At 43.1% G+C, this 25546-nt stretch overlaps 1 protein-coding gene and 1 long non-coding RNA gene across 4 annotated transcripts in view; one reads left to right on the top strand and one right to left on the bottom strand.

Moving 5' to 3' along the window:
- Positions 1-25546, bottom strand: part of LOC129866838 (SLIT-ROBO Rho GTPase-activating protein 1) — a 163266-nt gene that overhangs the window by 50111 nt on the left and 87609 nt on the right. For all 3 annotated transcript variants that reach the window (XM_055939809.1, XM_055939811.1, XM_055939810.1), the window contains exons 4-8: positions 20353-20415; positions 7430-7609; positions 6168-6296; positions 2616-2837; positions 1977-2078 (exon numbers count right to left, since the gene is read on the bottom strand). In XM_055939809.1, the coding sequence (XP_055795784.1) occupies positions 1977-2078; positions 2616-2837; positions 6168-6296; positions 7430-7609; positions 20353-20415 (696 nt within the window). The remainder of the gene's footprint in view (positions 1-1976; positions 2079-2615; positions 2838-6167; positions 6297-7429; positions 7610-20352; positions 20416-25546) is intronic.
- Positions 9825-19526, top strand: LOC129866840 (uncharacterized). Its single transcript, XR_008761534.1, has 7 exons — positions 9825-9904; positions 10087-10170; positions 13099-13176; positions 16987-17058; positions 18977-19111; positions 19208-19261; positions 19443-19526. It is a non-coding gene; the product is annotated as an uncharacterized LOC129866840 (long non-coding RNA).

The following is a 25546-nucleotide window of genomic DNA, read 5'->3' on the forward strand; positions in this document are numbered from 1 at the left end:
TCTGGTGAAAGAGAGAAAGAGGCCATCTCAGCAGTGGTTCCCCGTCCTGACCTGTGTGGGGCATCCGTTTCATCCAGGCAGACAAGGTCATGCAGCACCATGGCTTTTCACGACCTCCCACACAGAGGGGTGCTGCCTGCACTGACTACATACAGCCAGTGTGAAAGCACCAGCTGGGCTTAGGCATCAACAACAACCCCCCGTTCAGAAATACATTACACACCCAGTGTGATAGGCTGAGCCCTTGTAGCCCAGCATGAAATACCCCAGTCAAACCACAAACATACAGTACTACAACACTATAGGTCTGGACAGGGAGAATGACAGTGTACGATAGGAAATTGAGGGTTGGCAGGCGATTAAGCTTCTCATAAATAACTTAGACAGTACTAGACCCTACAATAGAAAAGTTAAAAAAAGACACTGAGAACTTGCAGACATATCATGCATCATCTCTGACAAAAACACATATCTATAAACTTTATTTAGTTGTATAATGAAGCCAGTCTGAAATCTCTTGAAGCAGCGGAAACTGACTGACACATTCACAAGCATTCATTCCTAAGTCCTTATTTCTTTGTGATATCAAAGAGAGAAGGCTGTGTGCACTGATGTGAGACGAGAGGAGGGAGCAGAGATAGCAGGTCAGATGGGAGACAATGTGAGACACAAGAAGCCAGACTGATGGACGTGATTGCACTCCCCAACACCGCAGCAGACAGACAAACAGACATTTCCTTCCAGTTGGCTTTTTACTTAGCAAGCACTCAGGCATGCCAGCCAGCACAAGTCTGATTAAAATGTTACAGCCAGGGATGTATCGCCAATGTCAAAACTGAGAGGTGGGGGACAGAGTGTTCAAATAGAATATATATTGTGTCTGTGTGTGTGTGTGTGTGTCTGTGTGTGTGTCTGTGTGTGTGTGTGTGTGTCTGTGTGTCTGTGTGTGTGTGTGTGTGTCTGTGTGTGTGTGTCTGTGTGTGTGTGTGTGTCTGTGTGTGTGTGTGTGTGTGTGTGTGTGTGTGTGTGTCTGTGTGTGTGTGTCTGTGTGTGTGTGTCTGTGTGTGTGTGTGTGTGTGTGTGTGTGTCTGTGTGTGTGTGTGTGTCTGTGTGTGTGTGTGTGTCTGTGTGTGTGTGTCTGTGTGTGTGTGTCTGTGTGTGTGTGTGTGTCTGTGTGTGTGTGTGTGTCTGTGTGTGTGTGTGTGTGTGTGTGTGTGTGTGTGTCTGTGTGTGTCTGTGTGTGTGTGTGTGTGTGTGTGTGTGTGTCTGTGTGTGTCTGTGTGTGTGTGTGTGTGTGTGTGTGTCTGTGTGTGTCTGTGTGTGTCTGTGTGTGTCTGTGTGTGTCTGTGTGTGTCTGTGTGTGTCTGTGTGTGTCTGTGTGTCTGTGTGTGTCTGTGTGTCTGTGTGTGTCTGTGTGTGTCTGTGTGTGTCTGTGTGTGTCTGTGTGTGTCTGTGTGTGTCTGTGTGTGTCTGTGTGTGTCTGTGTGTGTCTGTGTGTGTGTGTGTGTGTGTGTGTGTGTGTGTGTGTGTGTGTGTGTGTGTGTGTGTGTGTGTGTGTGCCTGTGAGAGAGAGATTTTTTCCCCCACCATTGGGACAAGACAAAAAACTTCTCTGTATGGTTCTGAAGGCTGCCTGCAGGGCAGGAGAGGTTTTTGTTGTACGGTAATTATTCCAACTTCGATTTCTAAATGATTTAAGCCATCAACTCTCCTTGGCTGACTTCTGACTTGAGGTAACTTTCCATACAGCATTTTACTTCCTTCCTAACATGCGACCACAATGGACCCAAACAGTTGTGTTCATTAAGCTCCAAGTAAAACATTTAAAAAAGGACTAAAACATGGAGGACCACCTGAACTTAAGGACTAATTGGTCCAATAATCAACACTCATTTGCGTTTTCCATGGCATCACTTTTTCTGTTGCATGGCTGACTAAATAGGACCAAGGTATGTCAGAGCTGGCCTCCCTCTTACCTCCTCGTTCTCAATGTTCAGAGTGGCCAGGCGGGACTGGAGCTGCTGGAACCTCAACATCAGCTCTCCGTTCACCGGGGGCTGCATCGCAATCTGACACACCTGTGCAGGAAGAGGAAATGCATCATCACTGTACAGGAAGTCACTTCATCACCACTGTCGGACAGATGGCTCACTTAATCTTTAACCTAAGAAGTAAATCAGTTTAAACTACACCACAAACCACAATGGTTTCCACTGACCCAGATCTGAATCCAGACAGCCGCAGAACAATAGTTTGTGAACAAACATGATATCAGGGACGCCAGAGCCAACAACTCCTCAGTGAAACGTATAGTACTCGACTTAAGGCTGAGAAATGAGACCTGCTTGTCATTGGCTTCGGCCTATAAAAACCTGCTCTGCCGGCTTAGACACAGTAAAGTTACGTAATTAAGCCGCCAAAACCAGGGCTCATTTAGTACGAGACATTTGAATCAAGTTCTAATTCAATTCCACACTGTGAAGCATTTAGGACTGAACATATTGATTCCAGTAAAAACATGGAGGTGTCTTCAACCATTTGGACAAACAGCACTAGCTTTCACTACAATAATGGATGAATGAAAGAGCAGATGACAAATTAACTCGATGTCTCACCTCGTCGCCCATGTGGGGCTGGAACTCAAACTTCATGGGCGGGCAGAAAGCAGTGGGGTACAACTCCATGAAGCGCTGGCGGTCGCTGCGGGGGTCAAGGCTGTCCACGGCGTTCTCGATGATGTCCAGGCCCTCGTGGCGACTAGTCTCCAGGTTGTACTCCGCTGACAGGTAGGTCCTCAGGGCCCGGTTCAGGCTGGCGTGGTAGCCCAGATCACAGCACTGGTAGAGGGGAAGAGGAGACTATATTTGGATCAGGAAGTCCCGTTTCCTGGATCTTCTGACAAACTGATAGTAAGCCATGCAGAATGTCGCAGGCACTAAAAGGTTAGGTCCAAACACATTCGTCAGACTGCCCTAAAACATGAAATGTTATCCAGCGAATACAAATACACTGAGTACAAAACACCTTCCTAATACTGAGTGGCACCGCTTTTCCCCCCTCAGAACAGCCTCAATTCGTCAGGGCACGGACTACAAGTTGTCGAAAGCGTTCCACAGGGATTATGGCCCATGTTGACTACGATACTTTACACAGTTGAGTCAAGATAGTTGGATGTCCTTTGGGTGGTGGACCATTCTTGTTGGGAGTGAAAAACCCAGCAGCATTGCAGTTCTTGACACACTTAAACCGGTGCGCCTGCCACCTACTACCACACCCCGTTCAAAGGAACTTCAATATTTTCTCTTGCCCATTCACCCTCTGAATGGCACACATAGACAATCCATGTCTCAACTGTCTCAAGACTTTAAAATCCTTCTTTAACCGTCTCCTCCCCTTCATCTACACTGATTGAAGTGAATTTAACAGGTGACACCAATAAGGGATCATCGCTTTCACCTGAATTCACCTGGTCAGTCTATGTCATGGTGTTCCAGTTTGTTTATGGAAAAACCAACAACTCTGTAACAGTTTCAACAAAGTTAACAAGGTACGCTCTCTAAGTCTTTCCACACACTGTAGCCATTAACACTATTGGCCGTTAAGAGAATAGTCTGATACTTTCTCTGACAGCTGCCTTGGCCCTGAGTCATAGAACCTGAATACTGTGTCCAACATGAATAGTTCCTTCAGCATCTGATGCTGGATCTCATGAACTAAGACATTGGTTAGCCAGGGCCTGTGAGTTCACACGGACAGCATTGGAGGCTGATGGAAGACACCCAGACTCAGAAGCACTGTGCCAGGCAAGCTAACCGCCCGGTTTGTCTAAATAACATTGGATCCAATTCATCAGATCCAACTTTTTTGAAACCCTGTCCTGTCACCTCCGAGACAGATCACGAGTGTGTGTGAACACCAGCACAACACACAATTAAAGCAGGAGGAAGGCAATTTTAGCACCCAGCATGGCAGCATGGAGGCTTGGTCGAAAATATAAAGTTTAGGACACGAGGATTCTAATATAAAATATCTATTATTCATAAATGTGGAAGAATTTTAAACAAGGGGACTAGCAATACTGGAAGTAAATGTTGTCAGTACAGAAAGTTCTCCATCAAATTGGAAAATAAACACATTCCTAGCGAATTTCAGCTAACTAGTCTGCAAGCACATAACTGTTTTACAGTCATTCTATTCATTTAAACATTTTTCAAATGATCTACAGCCACTTCCTTACCTTTCCTGACCACTGGTCACGTTTTCAATGATAATCCTGTGGAATCAGCAACGGTCCAGTGAATGTGTTTATTTTTGAACGCTGCTGCATGGAATTATTACATTATTACAAGTGGCTGTAGATAATTTGAAAAATGTTTTCAAAATTTTCAACCTAGCATGGAGGTCACATTTCTCACGGATCACCTTCCTTACCGACTGTCTGGAATACACCATCGCTAAAAGTCCCCAGCCTTCTCCGGGACTGTGCTGGCAACTCCAGACACATGGTACAGTACATATTTTACTAAAGGGGAAAAACGATATCCCAGGTAGGCCAGTGTATAAATAACTCATGTTTATAGGTCTGGTCAAACAAAGTAATCTGCTGGGTAGACAGAGTACAGAGCACATAGTAGTACTGAGTACAGAACACATAGTAGTACTGAGTACAGAGCACATAGTAGTACTGAGTACAGAGCACATAGTAGTACTGAGTACAGAGCACATAGTAGTACTGAGTACAGAGCACATAGTAGTACAGAGTACAGAGCACATAGTAGTACAGAGCACATAGTAGTACTGAGTACAGAGCACATAGTAGTACTGAGTACAGAGCACATAGTAGTACTGAGTACAGAGCACATAGTAGTACTAAGTACAGAGCACATAGTAGTACTAAGTACAGAGCACATAGTAGTACTAAGTACAGAGCACATAGTAGTACTAAGTACAGAGCACATAGTAGCACTGAGTACATAGCACATAGTAGTACTGAGTACAGAGCACATAGTAGTACTGAGTACAGAGCACATAGTAGTACTGAGTACAGAGCACATAGTAGTACTGAGTACAGAGCACATAGTAGTACTGAGTACAGAGCACATAGTAGTACTGAGTACAGAGCACATAGTAGTACTGAGTACAGAGCACATAGTAGTACTGAGTACAGAGCACATAGTAGTACTGAGTACAGAGCACATAGTAGTACTGAGTACAGAGTGGTGATGAGAGGGATGGGACGGCTGAACTACAACATACACCAGTAATCATCGAAAACTGTGTTTCAGGGGCAGGGCTTTTCCCCACACCCCATTCAAGCTAAAGATGTGATGACGTGTGTGTGTAGGTGCGTCTGTCTGTACTGTCCGTCATGCAGTACTGTGTATAACATGAGGACATGGATGGTAGAATAGTAGAATAGCTTGAATCACAAGCGCTACTAGTCCACTGGGCTTTTTATTTCTCTTCCTCCAGTCATTTCCATCCCACAGTTTGTTTGTTGTGTCTCTTCGCCATCGTTCATATTTCAGCTCTCCTGCTAAACTCATCAGTTTCTTTCTACAGACCCAGATACTAGGTCTGGAAAGGACCTAAATAAATACTGCTGAATGGCAGGGTGTCTTCAACATTACGAGGACCAAAAAAGAGCGTAATACAATTTACCTTAGCAGTGAGACGCGTTTAAAAAAAACACATACCGTATGATTGGGTGTGCAGACGGCTTCATTTGAAGTCTGGGGAACGGGAGAGGCTTAGACTGAGAAGCGGCTCTCTGTTTGTGGCAGAGTGAATCTCTCTGCGGCTTGTGTTATGGAGTAATGTGTACATTCCCTCAGATCTTTAGGAATGTATGAGTGAACAGCATTAAGCATGTTAAGAAGGCTATGTCTTAAATGGCACCCTATTCACTTTATAGTGCACTACTTTTGACCAGAGCCAATTGGGCTCGGGTCAAAAGTTGTGCACTATTTAGGGCATAGGGTGCCATTTTGGATGCAGCAAAGGGCTTATTAACGAGAGAAGAGGGAGTAGAGACACTGTTTGATAACACACTTTCTAATTTGGCCTTGACAACCAAACTTTCCCAGTTTTACAGTGCAGATAAATGAGTGTCTGTTCTTTAGCTGGAAGTTTCTCCCAACTAAAAACAAGTCATGCGGTTTACTTACATCAATTAAGTCGGACAAGTCGTGGATGTAGTACTTGAAGATGGAGGAATTTGTCGCCTCCAGCGTCAGCAGGTACTCGTTTCGCGCTTTGATTGACTTCAGCTTATTCTCAGAGTACTTGGCCTGGCGCTGATATGAGAGAGAGTGAGGGCGTGAGGGTGAGAGTGAGAGAAAGGGAGGAAGAGAAAGAGAGCGAGAGAAACAGAGAAATGAATGATCACAAATGCCTTCAGTGACAGTGGCGCATGCTGTCATGTCTCCATGCACACTGTACGGCGGCTCTCACACAAAACAACACATTTCAGGTTGACTGGCAAACAGGAGCTGATGCAGATAGACAACAGTGGAGCGGAGGGCAAATAACAGCTACTACGGCAACAAAAAAAGAACAAAAACACAAGAATGGGCCTAAACTATGCATGCTTAAAATACAAATTCATCTAGGATTAGCCCCTTCCCAGCCCAGCCGTGCTCATTCTGACTTACTCTTAAGTCTGCATGCCAGACGGACAGAGGGACCGTTAGTTAGTCACCAGCCAATGACCAATGAACACTGACTCACATACTGACATGGTCTTAGATATTTTAACGCTTTGCAGGAGCCTGTGAATAAAATGCTGTTCCAGTGGCCATTAAACCTTTGGTCACGGAGCTCTAACAGAAAACAGGCCTGCTCCTTCTGAGAAGAACACAAAGCAATCTGGCTGTTAAGTGACAGTGTGGTTTCCATCACACACATGGGAGACAAACACACACACACACACACACACACACACACACACACACACACACACACACACACACACAGAGGACAGCTTCTGATACAAAATGGAGGTCTGGCTGGCCGGTAGAGGTCTGTTTCTGTTACAAATGATGAACACTTTCAGGCACACCTGGATGGCAACGTAAGTTCCTCAAAGTTGGGGCCGTAGAAAGTGAAAATATACACTATTAATGTAGAGGAGAGCTTGACCATAGAAATATAATCGATGAGCGTGACTAATCACAGCTGGCCAACTGTGTTAAATGAGAAAACATTCCAACATTCCCTTCAGCAACCATTATCATCATTAACAGTGTAAAGACCTTCACAAGACTCATTTTCTCACACTATTGTGCCGTTCCAAACCATACTGTGCTGGCTCTGATTAGGTTTACCTGGACCTTTCTAGCACGGTTCCAGCCAATATGATGAATACGTAACCAGGCCGGCGCAGAACAGCTTGGCCCATTAGTGTAAAGCAGGAATAAGTGCGCGGTACCTTCTCCTTCATCTTCTCGATCTTCTTGACAGAGCTGCGTCTCTGGTGCTTGTCCTCCAGGCGGATACTGAAGACAGGCTCGGCCCGGCCGATCTGCTTCTCCTCCTGCTTCTCCGCCTCTTTCAGCTTGCTCTCGGCGCTGGTACTCTCCGTGTGGTACATGTGGTAGGTCTTCATCACCTGGGGGGGGTTGGAGGAAGAGGTCAGAGGTCAAGGGTCAGTCATTCAACCTCACAGTAAGAGTGAGAGGCTGCTTTGAACCAAACAAAGCTTTCATCTACTTCCCACCCACTCTTCACAGACCGTTTCAGCTCTACTTCACAGTGGGACATTCTTACTTCACCACCACAAATTAAAGGCAGATTGCCTCGCTCTGTTTTTATATGAGGCTCTTATACAGTATGAACTCAACAACCACGATTCACTGTCGTTCCCATTTACCATATTGCTCTGCATTTGAATTTCCATCAACAGAGAACTCCATCTACACTTAGCAGTTTGCTGGAATCACCACCACCGTTTAATACGGGATGACAATACCATCTGATGCGTATAGGTAATGCTAGAGCTCTGTAATGGGGCACCCAGGGACAGACACGCAATCATCCCTGGCTGCCGTAGCCCAAAACGGAGTGCCGACAGCGGGGTGCCAGCAGGCAGGCAGGGCCCGTGTCAGATCAGGTGGTGACGGACGTACAGACTAAACCACATACACAACAACCCTGTTACCTCCCCTTTGAAGTGGAGAGCTGTGATCCCTCAAAGGTAATGTAAAATTCCTGAGGCCAGGAGTTTCAAAAGACACCAAATTGTAAATAAGTTTGGCATGAGGTGATACGCAGACCTGGGGACAAACACTATTTGAAATCATTTCAAATCCTGTAGCTGTGCTTGACTGAGTTTCCCTGTTGCAAGCAAATCAATAGAACAGTACCTAAAAGTGCAAGCACTGCCCACCTGGCACTCCAGGCAGGCTAAAGCAAACACTCAAAGTAATTAAAAGATTTAGTAATTGTAATCAGATCTGGTGATGCACTACATTTTAAGTGGGTATGCTCCCCTTGTCAATGCATCAGAACCAGAATTGAGGAAGAGTGATGGAGGCGTAGTGGGAAATGCATTACCATCCCAGCAAACCACAGATTAAAGCTACTTCCTTTGGTTTGACTCATTGTTATCCAAACAGGAGGGAGCTATTACTATTACTCACACGACTGAAGAATACATTAGGAAGTGGCTCATGAGTAGCCAGGTACAACTGCTGCTCAAGTAAACCATGATTTCTTCAAGGGTCGTGACAAGTTCATAAGAGACTATTTATGACACATCCTAATAGCTCTCTAAGTGTAGGGGTTGGAATGGAAAGCTGACATCGAAATGAAGGGAGGGGCTCTGAATGAGACTGACGAATCACCAAATCAAAACAAACTTTATTTGTCACATGCCCTGAATACCTCAAGTCTAGAACTTACCGTGAAATGCGTTCCAGACCAACGGGAGTCACGACTGACGACGACACATGCACTCTAGTAAAGTTTTTGTAAACATTGCTTTCATCTGGACTCGAGCAGCTAGCTTGTTAAGCCACCCAAAAGCGATAAGACCTCTGACCTCTGAACAAACGCACATCTCTCTCCTTCCGGACCTTCTGAGGTCATTGACAGTGTGGCTATCAGGATGGGGGAGGTACTGACAGAAAGCTGCTGGGGAGAGGAAAAGACCTTAGCCTGGCTTTCACTGTAACCCTGTTGGATCTGAGAGAATCAGTCCCCTTCCCCTGCTGGGGCAGCCCTAGCCTGAGTCCTAGATCTGTTTCTACGGTCTTGCCAACTTCTTTGCTATCAGTAGTAGAGCTAGCCTGTGTCCCAGATTTGTTTGTGCTGTCTTGCCAACAAACAATGACAACAAGTTGGCGAGACAGCACAAACTGAACTAGGACTTGCCAAGGCTGTCCCTGCCAAGGCTGTCCTTAAACCCACTACTGACGCAAGACCAGCCACAGGAAAAAAGTCACCCCGAAGCTGACGGAAAAAAGTGATCCCACGGCTTAACCCAGTAAATTACAGTTACGCCGTCCGTATACATTAGAAATCGGTCTGCATAACCTCAACCTGAATCAAAATACAGACCTAAAACCTAAACATCTCCGCGCCTCCCCCCAAAAACAAGATATTTTTATAACGGGTGGACAGACTTTGCCCTGCTTGTCTTGTGCTGGTGGCCAGAGCCACGTAATCGGAACCAGTGGAGAGAGCCTGAGGGGCGACCAACCACAGGCCATACTACTGACTTACTGGTCTGGAGCCCTGGTGTTTTAACTTTAAAACTCTCCTCTGCTTCTTTTAGAGGGACAGATTTGGAACAACTGGGACCAGACCTGTTATTTCACAGGCCCTGGGGCGGCAGGTAGCCTAGTGGTTAGAGCGTTGGACTTGTAACCGAAAGGTTGCAAGATCGAATCCCAGAGCTGACAAGGTAAAAATCTGTCGTTCTGCCCCTGAACAAGGCAGTTAACCCACTGTTCCTAGGCCATCATTGAAAATAAGAATGTGTTCTTAACTGACTTGCCTAGTAAAATAAATAAAAAGGTCCCGGTGGCTGTCTGATGCAATAGTCTTTCTCTCTCCCTCTCTGTGTGTGTGTTTTTCTGCACCAAGGGGTAAATCAGGTCAAATTGGACTGCAGCGAGAGAGACAGTGACACAATTTGAGATGTGGCCGTTACACGTGTCATGAACGATTGTAAGTATAACACAACGTAATTTTTGTTTGTAACCGAAGACTTACGCTACGGGGAAATTGAACCCCTGGTAAAAATCTCCCGGGACAAGAGTAACTGTTCCCAGATCTGTTTCTTGGGTTTTGCCATAACAATCAATCAATGCTGTAATCATAACATGATACAGGTAACTGCCAAAATAAAGGAAACCCCAACAGTGGCAGTGTCCGAATACACATACTAGCGTACTACAACATACTTAAACTGCATTCCTTTCACTCACCGTCCATTCTATTTAGCGCCTACCGTTCAGTAAAAAGTATCCTGTATGCCACGGCCGCAACGCAGTAGCCGCTCCTGATTGGCTGAGTAAGTGGGGCCGAGTGCGGGTGTTAGAAGTTAAACAGATATGCATCGCATTAACCAGCCTGATAATGTCTCATTTTGATACATTTGGGTAAACTCTGAATAGAATATAAAATTATATTTATAGCTACTCAGGCTGGTTATAGGCAGACTATCACATTCAACCTATACCATAGACGACCATGTAGCCCATACATAATATTTAAAAAGGACTGAAGACAGAAACAGATCATTTGGTTCCATTTCAACGTATTTATAAGTGCTGTAACATATCAAATAGCCTAGTACACACACCAGAACTCTTCAAATGTATTGCACAGAAAAACATGGGACGGTTGGGTGCTTCGCAAACTCAGAACCTCTGGACAGCAACATAACAAATGAAAGCACTGATCATTGGGAATGAGATCAGAATGACTGCGAGGGACTTTATCCATAAATTAAATAATTAAATAGTTAGCCTAGCCAACAAAACTAAAACAATCCATATGTTCAAATCAAAAGGATTGTTTAACATGACATCATTACCGCAGCCACATCCCGAGTCCCCGGTGCAGATACATTCAGAAATCAAAAGATGGTTTAGTATTTAGTTTAAAAGCTCTGATGAAGACCAAGAGAACAAGAAACCCAGAGAAAATAGCACCCTCCCCCCCACCCAAAAAGACTTCTGTTTTCAAAGATGTAGCCTACGATGCAATACTCATGATAATTTTAAGGAGAACGAAAACTACTTAGCCTACATTTGAACACAACTGCAGAAATTTCAGGCATCTTCCCAATTTAGTAGCCTAGTTTCGTTGTTTGGCTACTTGAAGAGAACTAGAGACTATCACTCGCAGCCCACCTCTTCCAATGCATTGTGGGAAATTGTGCATCGACTAGATGAAGAGCCTAAATTAGTATAACATCCTGGCATTTAAACCATATGTCGCATACTGTTAAACATTCTATTTTTGTATAAGGAGAATGCGGCATGCGTGATTGCGTTGTTTCACGCTATTCGTTGATTTCAGTAGCGCATCCCCATGTCTAATTGATGAGCGGTTTTAAAAGCCAATATGAGTATGACATCCGGGCAATTAAAGTATACTCTAAATCAACGAATAGCTCTAAATTTTGCATACTATTAAACAAAACAAAAATCTACATACTCAAACGGCCTACTATTTAGGATGCAAGTATGGGTAATTCGGACATGGGCGTTAATAGGGCGTTGGGCCATCATAAGCCAGAACCACTTCAATGCGCCTTGGCAAGTGCCTGGAACTCTATAGCAGGGATGCAACACTCTTCTTCCAAGATGTTTGGTGTTTTGTGGATGGTGGTGGAAAACGCCATCTCAGGCAATACTCCAGAATCTCCCATAAGTGTTCAAATGGGTTGAGATCTGGTGACAGACACAAACACACACACACTTTAAACCCTCCCGCTCTTTGAGACCCCTCTTTCAAAGTCACAGATCTCTTCTTCTAGCCATGGTAGCCAAAATAATGGGAAACTAGGCATTTTTCTACATGACCCTAAGCATGATGGGACGTTAATGGCTTAATTAACTCAGGAACCACCTGCTTTCAATATACTTTGTATCCCTCATTTACTCAAGTGTTTGCTTTATTTTGGAAGTTACCTGCATCTTTGAGGGTTACACACCTAAATAGATTATCTAAATTGTCACCGAGCACTTACAACCTGTGGTTGGCTGGATGTGAAAGAGCCACACATTTACTACTTAACGATTGAGGATAGATCAACTACTTATCTTGCCCTTAACTAGTATAGTTTGCAGCCTCATTGCATAGTAGCCACATTATGTGTCCTGTGGTATGGGAATGGGGAGAGGGGAAGGATTACAATATTAATGCACTCCAGAATAAACCCTATGATAAAATATCTCTGGAAAGAAAACAGTGGATGTTATGTGTTCGGCTAAGTCTCTGGTCAATGAAAGATCCCAACTGCTCTCTAGCCACTGGCCAAATTATCCCTTTAACCAGGACCGGCTCTAGCATGTCATGCCAAATAGCGTACCCCTTTCCAAAGAGTGTGTCCCACTGCGTCACAATGGGATTTGATGAGCTCTAGCTTCCATTGCTAGGGCTGTTGCTAGAACTTGCAAAATTCTGACCGGCCTACGTAACAAACCAAAGTGCCCGTTGCTATGCTGGTTGCTTGGCGCCAATTTACCATGTAGCATTCAGAGGACGCGGGCAGTTCTAGTTCGATTTCACCTCATAAGCGCTCGCTCAGTCTGCGCAAAATTATTACCTCAGAATCGCTCACCAACAACAGTGTTTCTGACCGTGACTACATGCTGACTACCTTCTGCTTCAGAAGACTGAAAAGACAGGAAAGAGAACACTCTTTACCATATATCTGTCTTTATACAAGAAAACATTGTTAAATAGGAAAAAATTTGATTTATTTCAGTTTGACATTGCTAACTACTTATTTACCTCAGCTTGTCTAGTCAGCAATCTAGCTAACGTTAGCTAAATAAAACAAAGTGTTATTGTATCTTTCTGTTTGAATGTAGCTTGCACTTTAATGGCATTAATGAGATTTTATTTTATCTTCCCAACCAGGAGAATTACTATGAAGGGACCACTGATCTCGACATTGAAGCAACATTCGTAGGAGGGCAGAGAAATTCACAATTCAGGGTAACATCAAGCAGTTAACTTCTATTAGATCACTGGAAGTATTTATGTACAACCATTTTTCAACAAACATTTTGTATGTATTATGTATCCCCATTAGCTGCTGCTAATGTTTAATGTTTAACATTAAAAGACATTTTACAACAGATTTCACAATACATTAAGTGTGTGCCCTCAGGCCTCTACTCTACTACAACACACAATCCAGGTGTAAAGTATGTCATGACTGTCCTGTGAGGATCACAATGGGTCAGATCATCTTGGCAATGCCTGACAATAACAACCTCCACTCAGAGGGGAGGAGGGAACTGGTGTGGGGGTTTTGACACCTCCACACCCTGTCGTAAATTAAGGAGAAAAGGGGACTTTTTTTATAGCCTGTCTTTTTACTGTTGTTTTATTTCTTTACTTACCTATTATTCACCTAATATATTTTTTGCACTATTGGTTAGAGCCTGTAAGTAAGCATTTCACTGTAAGGTCTACACCTGTTGTATTCGGCGCACGTGACAAATAAACTTTGATTTGATAGCCACGCCCCAAGTGAGGTCGGAGAGCTGGTCAGACGGGCGGAGCCGCCCCCTTTGGCCAGAGTGCATATAAAGCATTGGTAATGAAATTAACTTTAGACCAGGAAACATGAGGCGTTAGCTACATGTTTGAAATTGTTGAAACTTTGAACCTCAACATGAGGTGAAGAAATAAACTCACCTTCCTTTAGGCCAGAGAGACAAAGAGCTGCAGCTCATGTCCATAGTGGTCTAAATCCTGAACCCTGAATAATCAACATGAGGAGGAAGAGGCGACAAACTCCCCTCTCAGACAATCATTGGTACAGCTGATTAGCTGTTCGAGACAAATATCTCAACTCTTCAAACCATCCCATCCTACTACGAGTCTCAAATCACCGTACGCTACTCTTATCACCCCACTGGAACCATCGGCACGGCAGGCTTATCTTCAAATAAGCAGCTTCAGGAGCGAATGGAAGAGTGTGAACTCTGTAGTTCTGTTCAGGACTACACGACGGACAAAGACACACATACGTAAATACATGTGTGATTTCTTATTTCAAACGTGTGGCGGTTCATTTGCAAAGTATATGATTAATGGTAGAATAGTTATACAATGTGTACATGATAAGTGTCCCTCTTTTTTCTCTGTCTCTCCATCTCTGTGTAATAAGCAGTCATATCTTGTCAGTCCACTAGGGACCTTTGTCTCATGTAAAGGGTGTATGTTTATTCTGTGTTATTATTTAGTTAGCTAGTAAATAAATAACTAAACCAATTGGTGTAGTAGGGCGGCAGGTAGCCTAGTGGTTAGAGCGTTGGGCCAGTAACTGGTTGCTGGATCGAATCCCGAGCTGACAAGGTAAAAATCTGTCATTCATCCCCTGAACAAGGCAGTTAAAACCACTGTTCCCCGGTAGGCCGTCATTGTAAATAAGAATTTGTTCTTAACCCGACTTGCCTAGTTAAATAAAGGTTAAATAAAAAAAATAAGAATAACAATTTTTAAAAATAGTACTGAATCATGACTAGGCTGGGTTTTTTGCAGATGCATGAGGTTACTGTTCAGAATGATGATATGATAAGAGGTAATGATTAATAAGATGGCTGTTTATCGATGTAATAGATATATACCTTATAGAGTTTAATTCGGGAAATGGTAACTCTTAACAACTTCTTCCGTGTTGCCCCAAATTCCTAATGAGTTAATTGTTACATGATTAATTTAAAATCGGGTAACAATTAAACATAGTTAGTTGATTAGATAAATAGCAGTCATCAGATTAATGAATGTAAAGTCATGACAAGTATGTGTTTGTATGCGTGTGTTGGTACCTGTGTGTGACTTCACAGTCCTCGCTGTTCCATAAGGTGTATTTCTATCAGATTTTTTTAAATCTGATTCTACTGCTTGTGTGAGTTACTTGATGTGGAATAGAGTTCCATGTAGTCATAGCTCTTTGTAGTACTGTTTGCCTCCCATATTCTGTTCTGGACCTGCTGACTGTGAAGAGACCTCTGGTGGCATGTCTTGTGGGGTATGTATGGGTATCTGAGCTGTGTGCTAGTAGTTTAAAAACAGACAGCTCGGTGCTTTCAACATGCCAATACTTCTCATAAATACAAGTAGTGACTAAGTCAATCTCTCCTCTACTTTGAGCCATGAGAGATTGACGTGAATATTATTCATGTTAGCTCTACGTGTATGTTTAAGGGCCAGCCATGCTGCCCTGTACTGGGCCAGTTGTAATTTTCCCAAGTCCTTTCTTGTGGCACCTAACCCCACGACTGGGCAGTAGTCCAGAAGCGACAAACTAAGGGCTGTAGGACCTGCCTTGTTGATATTGTTATTAAGGCGGCAGAGCAACGCTTTATTATGGCCAGACCTCTCCCCATCTTAGCTACTGTACCCCCGCACATTGACTCAGTACCGGTACCCCCTTTATATAACTTCATTACTGTTATTTTATTTTTAGTCTTTTATTTTTTCCCTTTAGTTTATTTAGTCAATATTTTCTTAATTCTTATTTTTCTTAAAATGGTATTGTTGGTTAAGGGCTTGTAAACATTTGACAGTAAGGTTGTGTCCGGCACATGTGACAAATAAAAGTGGATTTGATTTGATGCATCAATACGATAACAGTTTACAATCCAGGGTTACACCAAACAGTTCGGTCTCCTCAACTTGCTCAATTTATACATTATTCATTACAAGATTTAGTTGAGGTTTAGGGTTTAGTGAATGATTTGTCCCAACTACAATGCTTTTAGTTTGAAATATTTAGGACTAACTTACACTACATGGCCGAAAGTATGTGGAAGCCCCTTCAAATTTGTGGATTTGGCTATTTCAGCCACACCCGTTGCTGACAGGTGTATAGAATCGAGCACAGAGCCATGAAATCTCCATAGACAAACATTGGCAATAGAATGGTTCGTACTGAAGAGCTCTGTCACTTTCAACCTGGCACCGTCATAGGATGCCACCTTTCCAACAAGTCAGTTTGTCTGATTTCTTCCCTGCTAGAGCTTCCCCAGTCAACTGTAAGTGCTGTTATTGTGAAGTGGAAACTTCTAGGAAAAACAACGGCTCAGCCGCGATGTGGTAGGCCACACAAGCTCACAGAATGGGACTGTCGAGTGCTGAAGCGCGTAAAAATAGTCTGTCCTTGGTTGCAACACTCACTGCACAGAGCTCTAACCCCAATCAAACACCTTTGGGATGATTTGGAACATCGTCCATCATCAGTGCCAAACTCATTAATGCTCTTGTAGCTGAATGGAAGCAAGTCTCTGCAGCAATGTTCCAACATCTAATGGAAAGCCCTCCCAACTCAACAACCATACTTTTGGCAATGTAGTGTATTTCTTGCCACCCATTCTGTAACTGACTGCAGCTCTTTGTTAAGTGTTGCAGTGATTTCACTCGCTGTAGTAGCTGATATGTATAATGCTGAGTCATCCACATACAGACACAAGCTTTACACAGAGATATTATTTTTATAGAAATAAGGGGCATAGACAGCTGCTCTGGGGAATTACTGATTCTACCTGGATTATGTTAGAGGCTACCACTAAAAAAACACCCTCTGTGTTCTGTTAGACAGGTAACTCTCAATCCACAATATAGCAGGGGGTGAAAAGCCATAACATATACCTTTATACATACATATACATACTATGATCTATAATGTCAAAAGCTGCACTGAATTTAAAAAAACAGCTCTTACAATATTTTTATTCTTTTCCATCTAGCTAGTTGGGAGGACAACCTGAAGGTAATTCTCTTTTCACCCAACAGCAGCGTCCAGGCCTCCACTGAGTATTCGCCATTCGTCTAGTGTACGGATGGGAGCTGCAGCTGTTGACTGAGGTAAACAAAGTACTGTGTATACAATTATTGCAAATTGATTGACTTAGTGTTGTTTGTCTATTGCTATTTTTGTATAACATACTTTGCATCAACTTTTGACTGGTACTGTACTTTTCTTTATAGGCACACGTAGCCTACATATCAATACATACACACAAACTATCTAGGTCAAATAGGGGAGAGGTGTTATGTTTTTTTAAACCAGGTTTGCTGTTTATTTGAGCAAAATGAGAAAGAACGGTTCCATGCAATAATGGATCTATATAATACTGTACGCTTTCTTGAATTTGTTCTGGATTTGGGTCATGTGAAAAGACCCCTGGTGACATGTCTGGTTGGAAAAGAGTGTTCGTCAGAGCTGTGTGTAAGTTGACTATGCAAACAATTTGGGATTTTCAACACATTGTTTCTTATAAAAAGTGATGCAGTCAGTCTATTCTCAACTCTTAGCCAAGAGAGACTGGCATGCATAGTATTTATATCAGCCCTCTAATTACAATGAAGAGCAAAACGTACCACTCCGTTTCTATGCCAGCTTCAGCTTAACTAGGTCTTTCCTTGCAGCACTGGATGACACGACTGGACAATAATCAAGAGAAGACTAAACTAGAGCCTGCAGAAATTGCTTTTTGGAGTGTGGTGTCAAAAAAGCAGAGCATCTCTTTATTACGGACAGACCTCTCCCCATCTTTACAACCATTGAATCTATATGTTTTGACCATGACAGTTTAAGTTAATGCCAAGTAATTTAGTCTCCTCAAATTGTTCAACAGCCACACCATTCATTACCAGATTCAGCTGAGGTCTAGAACTTAAGGAATGATTTGTACCAAATACAATGCTCTTAGTTTTAGATATGTTCAGGACCAGTTTATTACTAGCCACCCATTCCAAAACAGACCTCAACTCTTTGTTAAGGGTTTCAGTGACTTCATTAGCTGTGGTAGCTCATGCGTATATGGTTGAATCATCAGCATACATGGACACATATGCTTTGTTTAATGCCAGTGGCAGGCCATTGGTAAAAATAGAAGAGGGCCTAGAGAGCTACCCTGCAGTACACCCCACTTTACATGTTTGACAGAGAATCTTCCATTAAAGAAAACCCTTTTAATTATATTATATAGATAACTCTGAATCCACAATATGGCAGAGGTTGAAAAGCTATAACACACATTTCTTTCAACAACAGGTTATTGTCAATAATATCAAAGGCTTCACTGAAATCTAACAGTACAGCTCCCACAATCATCATTTTACCAATTTCTTTCAACCAATCATCAGTAATGTGTCAGCGCAGTACATGTTGAGTGCCCTTCTCTATAAGCATGCTGAAAGTCTTTTGTTAATTTGATTACAGAGAAATAGCATTGAATTTGGTCAAACCATTTTTTCTAACAGTTTGCTAAGAGCTGGCAGCAAGCTGATTGGTCTGCTGTTAGAACCAGTAAAGGCCGCTTTACCACTCTTGGGTAGGGGAATTACTATGGCTTCCCTCCAGGCCTGAGGACAAAGACTTTCCTCTAGGCTCAGATTAAATATATGACAGACAGGAGTGCCTACAGAGTCAGCTACCATCCTCAGTAGCTTTCCATCTAAGTTGTCAATGCTAATACTTTTTCCACCTCTCGCACACTAATTCAAACCTGCAATGCTTCTCTTTCATTATTAGTTTTTTATGCATGAATACGATGGCTCACTGTTCATTGGCATTTCCTGTATAAGTTTGCCAATTAAGTAATCATTTGGATGAAGGACGAGACCTATGAAACCTTGCTGCTCTTTCGCTCCTAGCTAGGGTCACAATATGTTAAGGTGAATATAAAAATGTCAGATAACTATTTGCATTTGCACTCAAAATAACCCAAAGCTAGTTTTAGGTTTCCTATCAATTATATTTTTCTCTTTGTCTTCCTAGGGTTACCTCGGTGGAAGCCAACAATCTTCTCCAGTTGGAGCAGTTGGACGGTCGACCACTGAAAGCCCTGACGCTCCCTACACTTTTGGTGAAGCCCATGGGACAAAGTATGTCAAAGCTAACCAATGGGTCACTGTAAGTAACCTCTGCTGCCAGGTAGGTACTATTAAGGCGTATGACTCCAGTGGTCATGACACCACCCCAAACTCACCTCTCTCTTATCTTTTCCAGGGACCATCCCTTACCTCCCTCAAACCCTGCTGACGTAAAAAGAATTACAGACAGGTATGATTTCTTTATTCTCTGTCTGCCATTAACATTATTGCATGTCTAATCGAACAATTAATTTAAATAAATCTGTAGAAATGTATTTTTATATACCTGATCTACCTGTAACATATGCGTTTGCTTGTTTTATGTCTCTGTCTCCTCCCCGGCCTCCTTTAACTCTGCTCCTGTTCTCCAGGACCTAGGGGGTTCTGCTTAATACCCAGACATGGATCCACCGGATGTCCTCCATTACCAACCACCCTCCAACTTTTCATTACATACATTTTTTTAGCTGACATGGATAATTGAGTGACTGTCAGTGACAGACATAAGGGAAAAACTGCTGATGCACAACCTCATTTGAAATTGCACCTGGTGTATTCCACTATTCTTACTCTCTATAGGAAGTTGAGTGCCTGACTGAGTACACCAAAAAATGCAAAACATAAAAAACATTTTTGGGGGTTGGGGGACCCCTAGCGAACATTGGCCCTAAGCGACTGCCTATGTCGCTTATACCTTGAACCGGCACTGCCTCTAACAAACTCTTCCTCCAGAGGTTAGAAAGTCTAACAAAGCAGATCGCATGGTCACCAGATTAATGGAAAAGTACATAAACTACACGTCACACAATATATGTGAGTAGGTTATACAAAAGGGAAGATGCCAAGACCATATAGACCACAAAAGCCATCCCCTTCTACCCGAGGAAGTATTAGAACGTCAGGGTCTTCAGGGCCACCTGGGGAACATGAATCTCAGCTGCCACTATTCCAGGCCTGACTGCAGCAATTAAAGCTACTGAATTAACTATTGATTAGTGGTTTAAGCACCCTGCTCTCCCCCAAGGTCAGAGACCTGAAGTGGCATTATCCACATAGGCTGGTCCCAGATCTGCTTGTAACAAGGCCTTTTATAGGCATGCAGCTACTTTAAGGCCAGACCAGGTAGGCTCTGATCTGAGAGGCCTGCCTTAATGCCCGAATCATGATTTATCACTCAGGCTGAGAGTTGTTCCCAACTGTGACCTGATCAGGAAAAACTTGATACACTATTGTTACGGTGATACAGCAAAATAGGAACCAGGAAATGAAATGATAACTTACAGTGTAGAGCTCGTTGAGGACCTTCATCAAGTCTTCCTGGAGCTGAAACGTTATCTCCTTACTCTGAAAAAGAGAAAAACAAAGAACATATTCAATGTGAGACATCTGTCGACTTTGCAGTACAGTAACATATTCATACATGGAACAAACAAGCAGTGTCAGGAGTACAGTAGGGCACAGAGCTGGAACGAGGATATCAAACAGAGACACAGTTGCCCATAGAGCCCATGACACAAGATTCACTCAATGCCATCAGACACGAGCCCACAATTGATAATTCTGATATTTTTAATACAGGGGAAATAACAGTTGTGTGACTCATGCATGGTTAAAGCAGGGGTCTCAAACTGGCGTCCTGCAGACCAGATGTGTGGCCTCCGGGCAAAATGAGTTTAAAACCCCTGGGTTAAAGGCACTTTTACTACGCACGCCACCTATTCTTTCACTATGTAACATACAAGTCACGGGGTGGGTTTATGCGATATATAATAAGATCTGACAAAGCATTTGGATATCCCTTTCAACGTATGTATTACCTGGGTGTTATCACGCAGTCTTCCACTGCACTTAGTCTCCCACTAACCCACTTATCTGGACCCTAATCTTATTGTTGAGGCCTTTCCCAGCAACGGGGCCTCAGAGGGCTGTGACAATTTGATCTATCCCACCACCACTATCCAAATTGAGGGAGAGAGAGGGCTTAGATCTGATCTGGAGTTAGTAGGGGTAATCACCTCTGTGCCCACCTTAACAGTCAGTCAAACTGGGTTAACAGAGAGGAGGACAGATCTTTCAATACACCAAACACCCAAACGCTGTGCCGCTTACCACATGAAAAATAAAGTTGGGTGGATTTGAACTTGATTCTCACTATACATATGAATCATACTGGGTGCCAGTAGTTGCATTTCAAAGGTACACATTTGTACAATAACAGTGTGTGTCATTTGAGAGAAGCACATATCTGATAGGAGAGGTCATGTCCAGGGTTACTGTAGTTCACATGGGGTTTCATATAGCCTTGTAATAGACATCTGTGGTTTCCTGTGGGCGTGACCAATGAGGAAGTGTCTCTGCTGAGGTCACCAACCTCACTGATCCAGGTGGATCCGTACACATCCTAGCTGGCAATTGCAGATACAGTCAATGCTACTCCAATAGAAATTACGGACCACTGTGGAATTCCACAGGTCGAAGTAGGGAATCTCTAACCTGGCCGCCAGAACTGAATAATATGCATTATCCAACCCCTCTTGATGCTTGTTCTCATGCCATTCATGTTTGGCGTGACAACGAACACAACAGGGGAGTTGGCTAACGCACCAAGAGATCTGCAACAAAGCCTTGATTAGGGTGAAAGGCATGCTCTTAGTCAGATCATAATTTGATTGTTTGAAGGAGGAAGTCAGTACAAACAAACAAACACAGGTCCATCCCAGAAAGAGCTATAATCTAAATCCTGCTGACTGACTGACTGACTCAGGTGGAAAAGGTAGTGCCAGTCCAGACATGTGGGCGTAAACCAGAGAGGATTAGTTCTCGTCGTTTGTGCGTTTGTGTGTGTGTTTGTGCATGTGTGCATGCATGCGTAAGTAAGCAATCAGCCAGTCTCCTCGGGCTGACCTAGTCAACACCTCCTGTCCTGGCCCTCACCTCCACCTACTCAGCCAGCTCTCTCTTTTACTTACCTATTGACACAGGCACCAGAAAAATAGACTTAGCCCTGTATAAATAGAACTAAGTCACCGAAGCTTAAGCTAGGGTGCTCTCACGCACATTTAGAGAATGGAGGGCAGGATCTATAGGCTGGTTGGGGCACTGAGTTTTGGACCAGGTAGGTTGCTGAGGCTGCTGAAGGGAGGACGGCTCATAATAATGGCTGGAACGGAGTGAATGGAATCAAACACATGGAAACCACGTGTTTGGCGTATTTGATACCTTTCCACTTATTCCGCTCCAGCCGTTCCCACGAGTCCGTCCTCCCCAATTAAGGTGCCACCAACCTCCTGTGGTAGGTTATGGACTGGTGAGATCGTTCCTCTTGCCCAAGTTTGTGAAGCAGGCTGCAAATCTAAATAAATGAACAAGTCTATGTTGTTCATTCTCGGCCGAGAATAGCGCTTTAATGTTGTTGCTGTTATGTCCATAACTGTATTCATGAACATTATCAACAGCTGAATTGGGCTGCAAAGTGAGATCTTCACTGAAATTACTCGCACTTCCTCTCCTGGGAAGAGCCATTAGAAGCCTCCGTTCAGAGAAGAGGACCTCAGTCAACTTGTTAGATCTAACGCTTGTTAGCCCTTCCCCATTGAGAGAACTGGGAAGCGGTCCAGTTGTCAATGAAAAGGCCTCTCAGGAGAGCTTGGGCACGGATCCGACAGCTCATCCATTTCCTGGCTCTGCAGATGCCCCAGTTATGTGACCTGGGCAGGGCCTCTGACAGGAAGCAGCCACCTCAGCCACTCCACTGGCCACTGAAGACACAGTAAATCAGAGAGGAACATCTGAAGTACAAACCATTCACTTATGGAGTGAACATTTATTATAATAAGGGTTAAAAAGGAGAAAATCGGACCTCTCCGAAATAAAAATGGATTGCCCTCCCTTCAGCAAAATATATTTTACCTAAACCTACTGAATGCTTGAAAATTATTTTTCAATTTCACTGAATTTGAAAAAGCATGACCCTCCCCCATTTCCGTCCAGGTACCCATTATGTAAATGTAAATCCATCCTTTAATGATTCATTATAACTGTAAAAAATTTGCCTCGGTACCGTAATCACTCTCGGCTTGTACGTTTTGTAACCTATGGGCCCACGAATGTTACGATTCAATTTAAAAGGGTAGGAAGCATGAGCTTTTCGTCAAAGTAACAGTGTGGTCAAAGACTTAGTAACTTAGTTGTAGTCATGATCTGGTTACCTATAACTACAAACATAGTTATGTTTTTGCATTTTCAGATATTTATTAACTTATTTACAGATATCTTCGGAACTACCCACAAGGCACTTTTTCTTAACATCATGTGGAGAACCAGTGGTACCTACTGTAGCTAGTTCCAGCTGGCTAACATTCGCTACTAGCTATGCTAGCATGTAATACATTCCAAACCAAGTGTTGACGTTGATGAGCTACCATGTACATCGACAAAGAAGAAACCATATACAGTTGAAGTCGGAAGTTTACACCTTAGCCAAATACATTTAAACTCAGTTTTTCACAATTCCTGACATTTAATCCTAGTAAAAATGCCCTGTCTTAGGTCAGTTAGGATCACCATTTTATTTTAAGAATGTGAAATGTCAGAATAATAGTAGAGAGAATGATTTATTTCAGCTTTTATTTCTTTCATCACATTCCCAGTGGGTCAGAAGTTTACATACACTCAATTAGTATTTGGTAGCATTGCCTTTCAATAGTTTAACTTGGGTCAAACATTTCAGGTAGCCTTCCATAAGCTTCCCACAATAAGTTGGGTGAATTTTGGCCCATCTCCTGACAGAGCTGGTGTAACTGAGTCAGGTTTGTAGGCATCCTTGCGTGCACATGATTTTTCAGTTTTGCACACACATTTTCTATAGGATTGAGGTCAGGGCTTTGTGAAGCCACTCCAATAACTTGACTTTGTTGTCCTTAAGCCATTTTGCCACAAATTTGGAAGTATGCTTGGGGTCATTGTTCATTTGGAAGACACATTTGCGAACAAGCTTTAACTTCCTGGCTGATGTCTTAAGATGTTGCTTCAACATATCCACATAATTTTCCAGCCTCATGACGCCATCTATTTTGTGAAGTGCACCAATCCCTCCTGCAACAAAGCACCTCCACAACATGATGCTCCCACCCCCGTGCTTCACGGTTGGGATTGTGTTCTTCGGCTTGCAAGCTTCCCCCTTTTTCCTCCAAACATAACAATGGTCATTATGGCCAAACAGTTCTATTTTTGTTTCATCAGACCAGAGGACATTTCTCCAAAAAGTACGATCTTTGTCCCCATGTGCAGTGGCTTCTTCCTTGCCGAGTGGCCTTTACATCGATATAGGACTCGTTTTACTGTGAATATAGATACTTTTGTACCCGTTTCCTCCAGCATCTTCACAAGGTCCTTTGCTATTGTTCTGGGCTTGATTTGCACTTTTCGCACCAAAGTACGTTCATCTCTAGGAGACAGAATGCGTCTCCTTCCTGAGCGGTATGACGGCTGCGTGGTCCCATGGTGTTTATACTTGTGTACTATTGTTTGTACAGATGAACTTGGTACCTTCAGGTGTTTGGAAATTGCTCCCAAGGATGAACCAGACTTGTGGAGGTCTACAAACCTTTTTCTGAGGTCTTTGCTGATTTCTTTTGATTTTCCCATGATGTCAAGCAAAGAGGCACTGAATTTGAAGGTAGGCCTTGAAATACATCCACTGGTACACCTCCAATTGACTCAAATTATGTCAATTAGCCTATCAGAAGCTTCTAAAGCCATGACATCTGTTTCTGGAATTCTCCAAGCTGTTTAAAAGGCACAGACCACAGTGTATGTAAACTTCTGACCCACTGGAATTGTGATACAGTGAATTATAAGTGAAATCATCTGTCTGTAAATAATTGTTAGAAAAATACTTGTGTCATGCACAAAGTTGATGTCCTAACCGACTTGCCAAAACTATAGTTTGTTAACAAGAAATTTGTGGAGTGGTTGAAAAACGAGTTTTAATGACTCCAACCTAAGTGTATGTAAACTTCTGACTTCAACTGTAAGTCAATGGGAAAAACTGCAACTCCTCTTCTCCCGTGCGTTTGATAGTTGTAGTAAAGTGAGCGAGTTAGTGTTGTAGTAGTTTTCTGTGGCTTGTAGCTAGTGCAGTAATACCCACATGGCGCAGTAATACCCACAAGGATGGGGTTATGACTCATTTGTGGCCCAAAAATGAGAAGCAAGCTTTAAAGTCGGAACGGTTTGTCAGGTTGAATCAACGGACCTCTATTTCCCACCGACCTACCGGTACATCAAGAGTGTCAGCAGTGATGGAGATAAAATAGGTAAAGTCGATGTGGATTTACATCAAAACGCTATTCTATTAGCTAGCCGACTAACTCTAACGGCCTCACTTTTCTTTGACTTTGGTAGTCAACTGGTAAGTCTCCGCTCTCTCTACTTTATATCTGATGGATCTTTTTGTTGCGTTCTGTGGATTCCT

Source organism: Salvelinus fontinalis, chromosome 12 (assembly GCF_029448725.1).
Source record: "Salvelinus fontinalis isolate EN_2023a chromosome 12, ASM2944872v1, whole genome shotgun sequence".
Lineage (NCBI taxonomy): Eukaryota > Metazoa > Chordata > Actinopteri > Salmoniformes > Salmonidae > Salvelinus > Salvelinus fontinalis.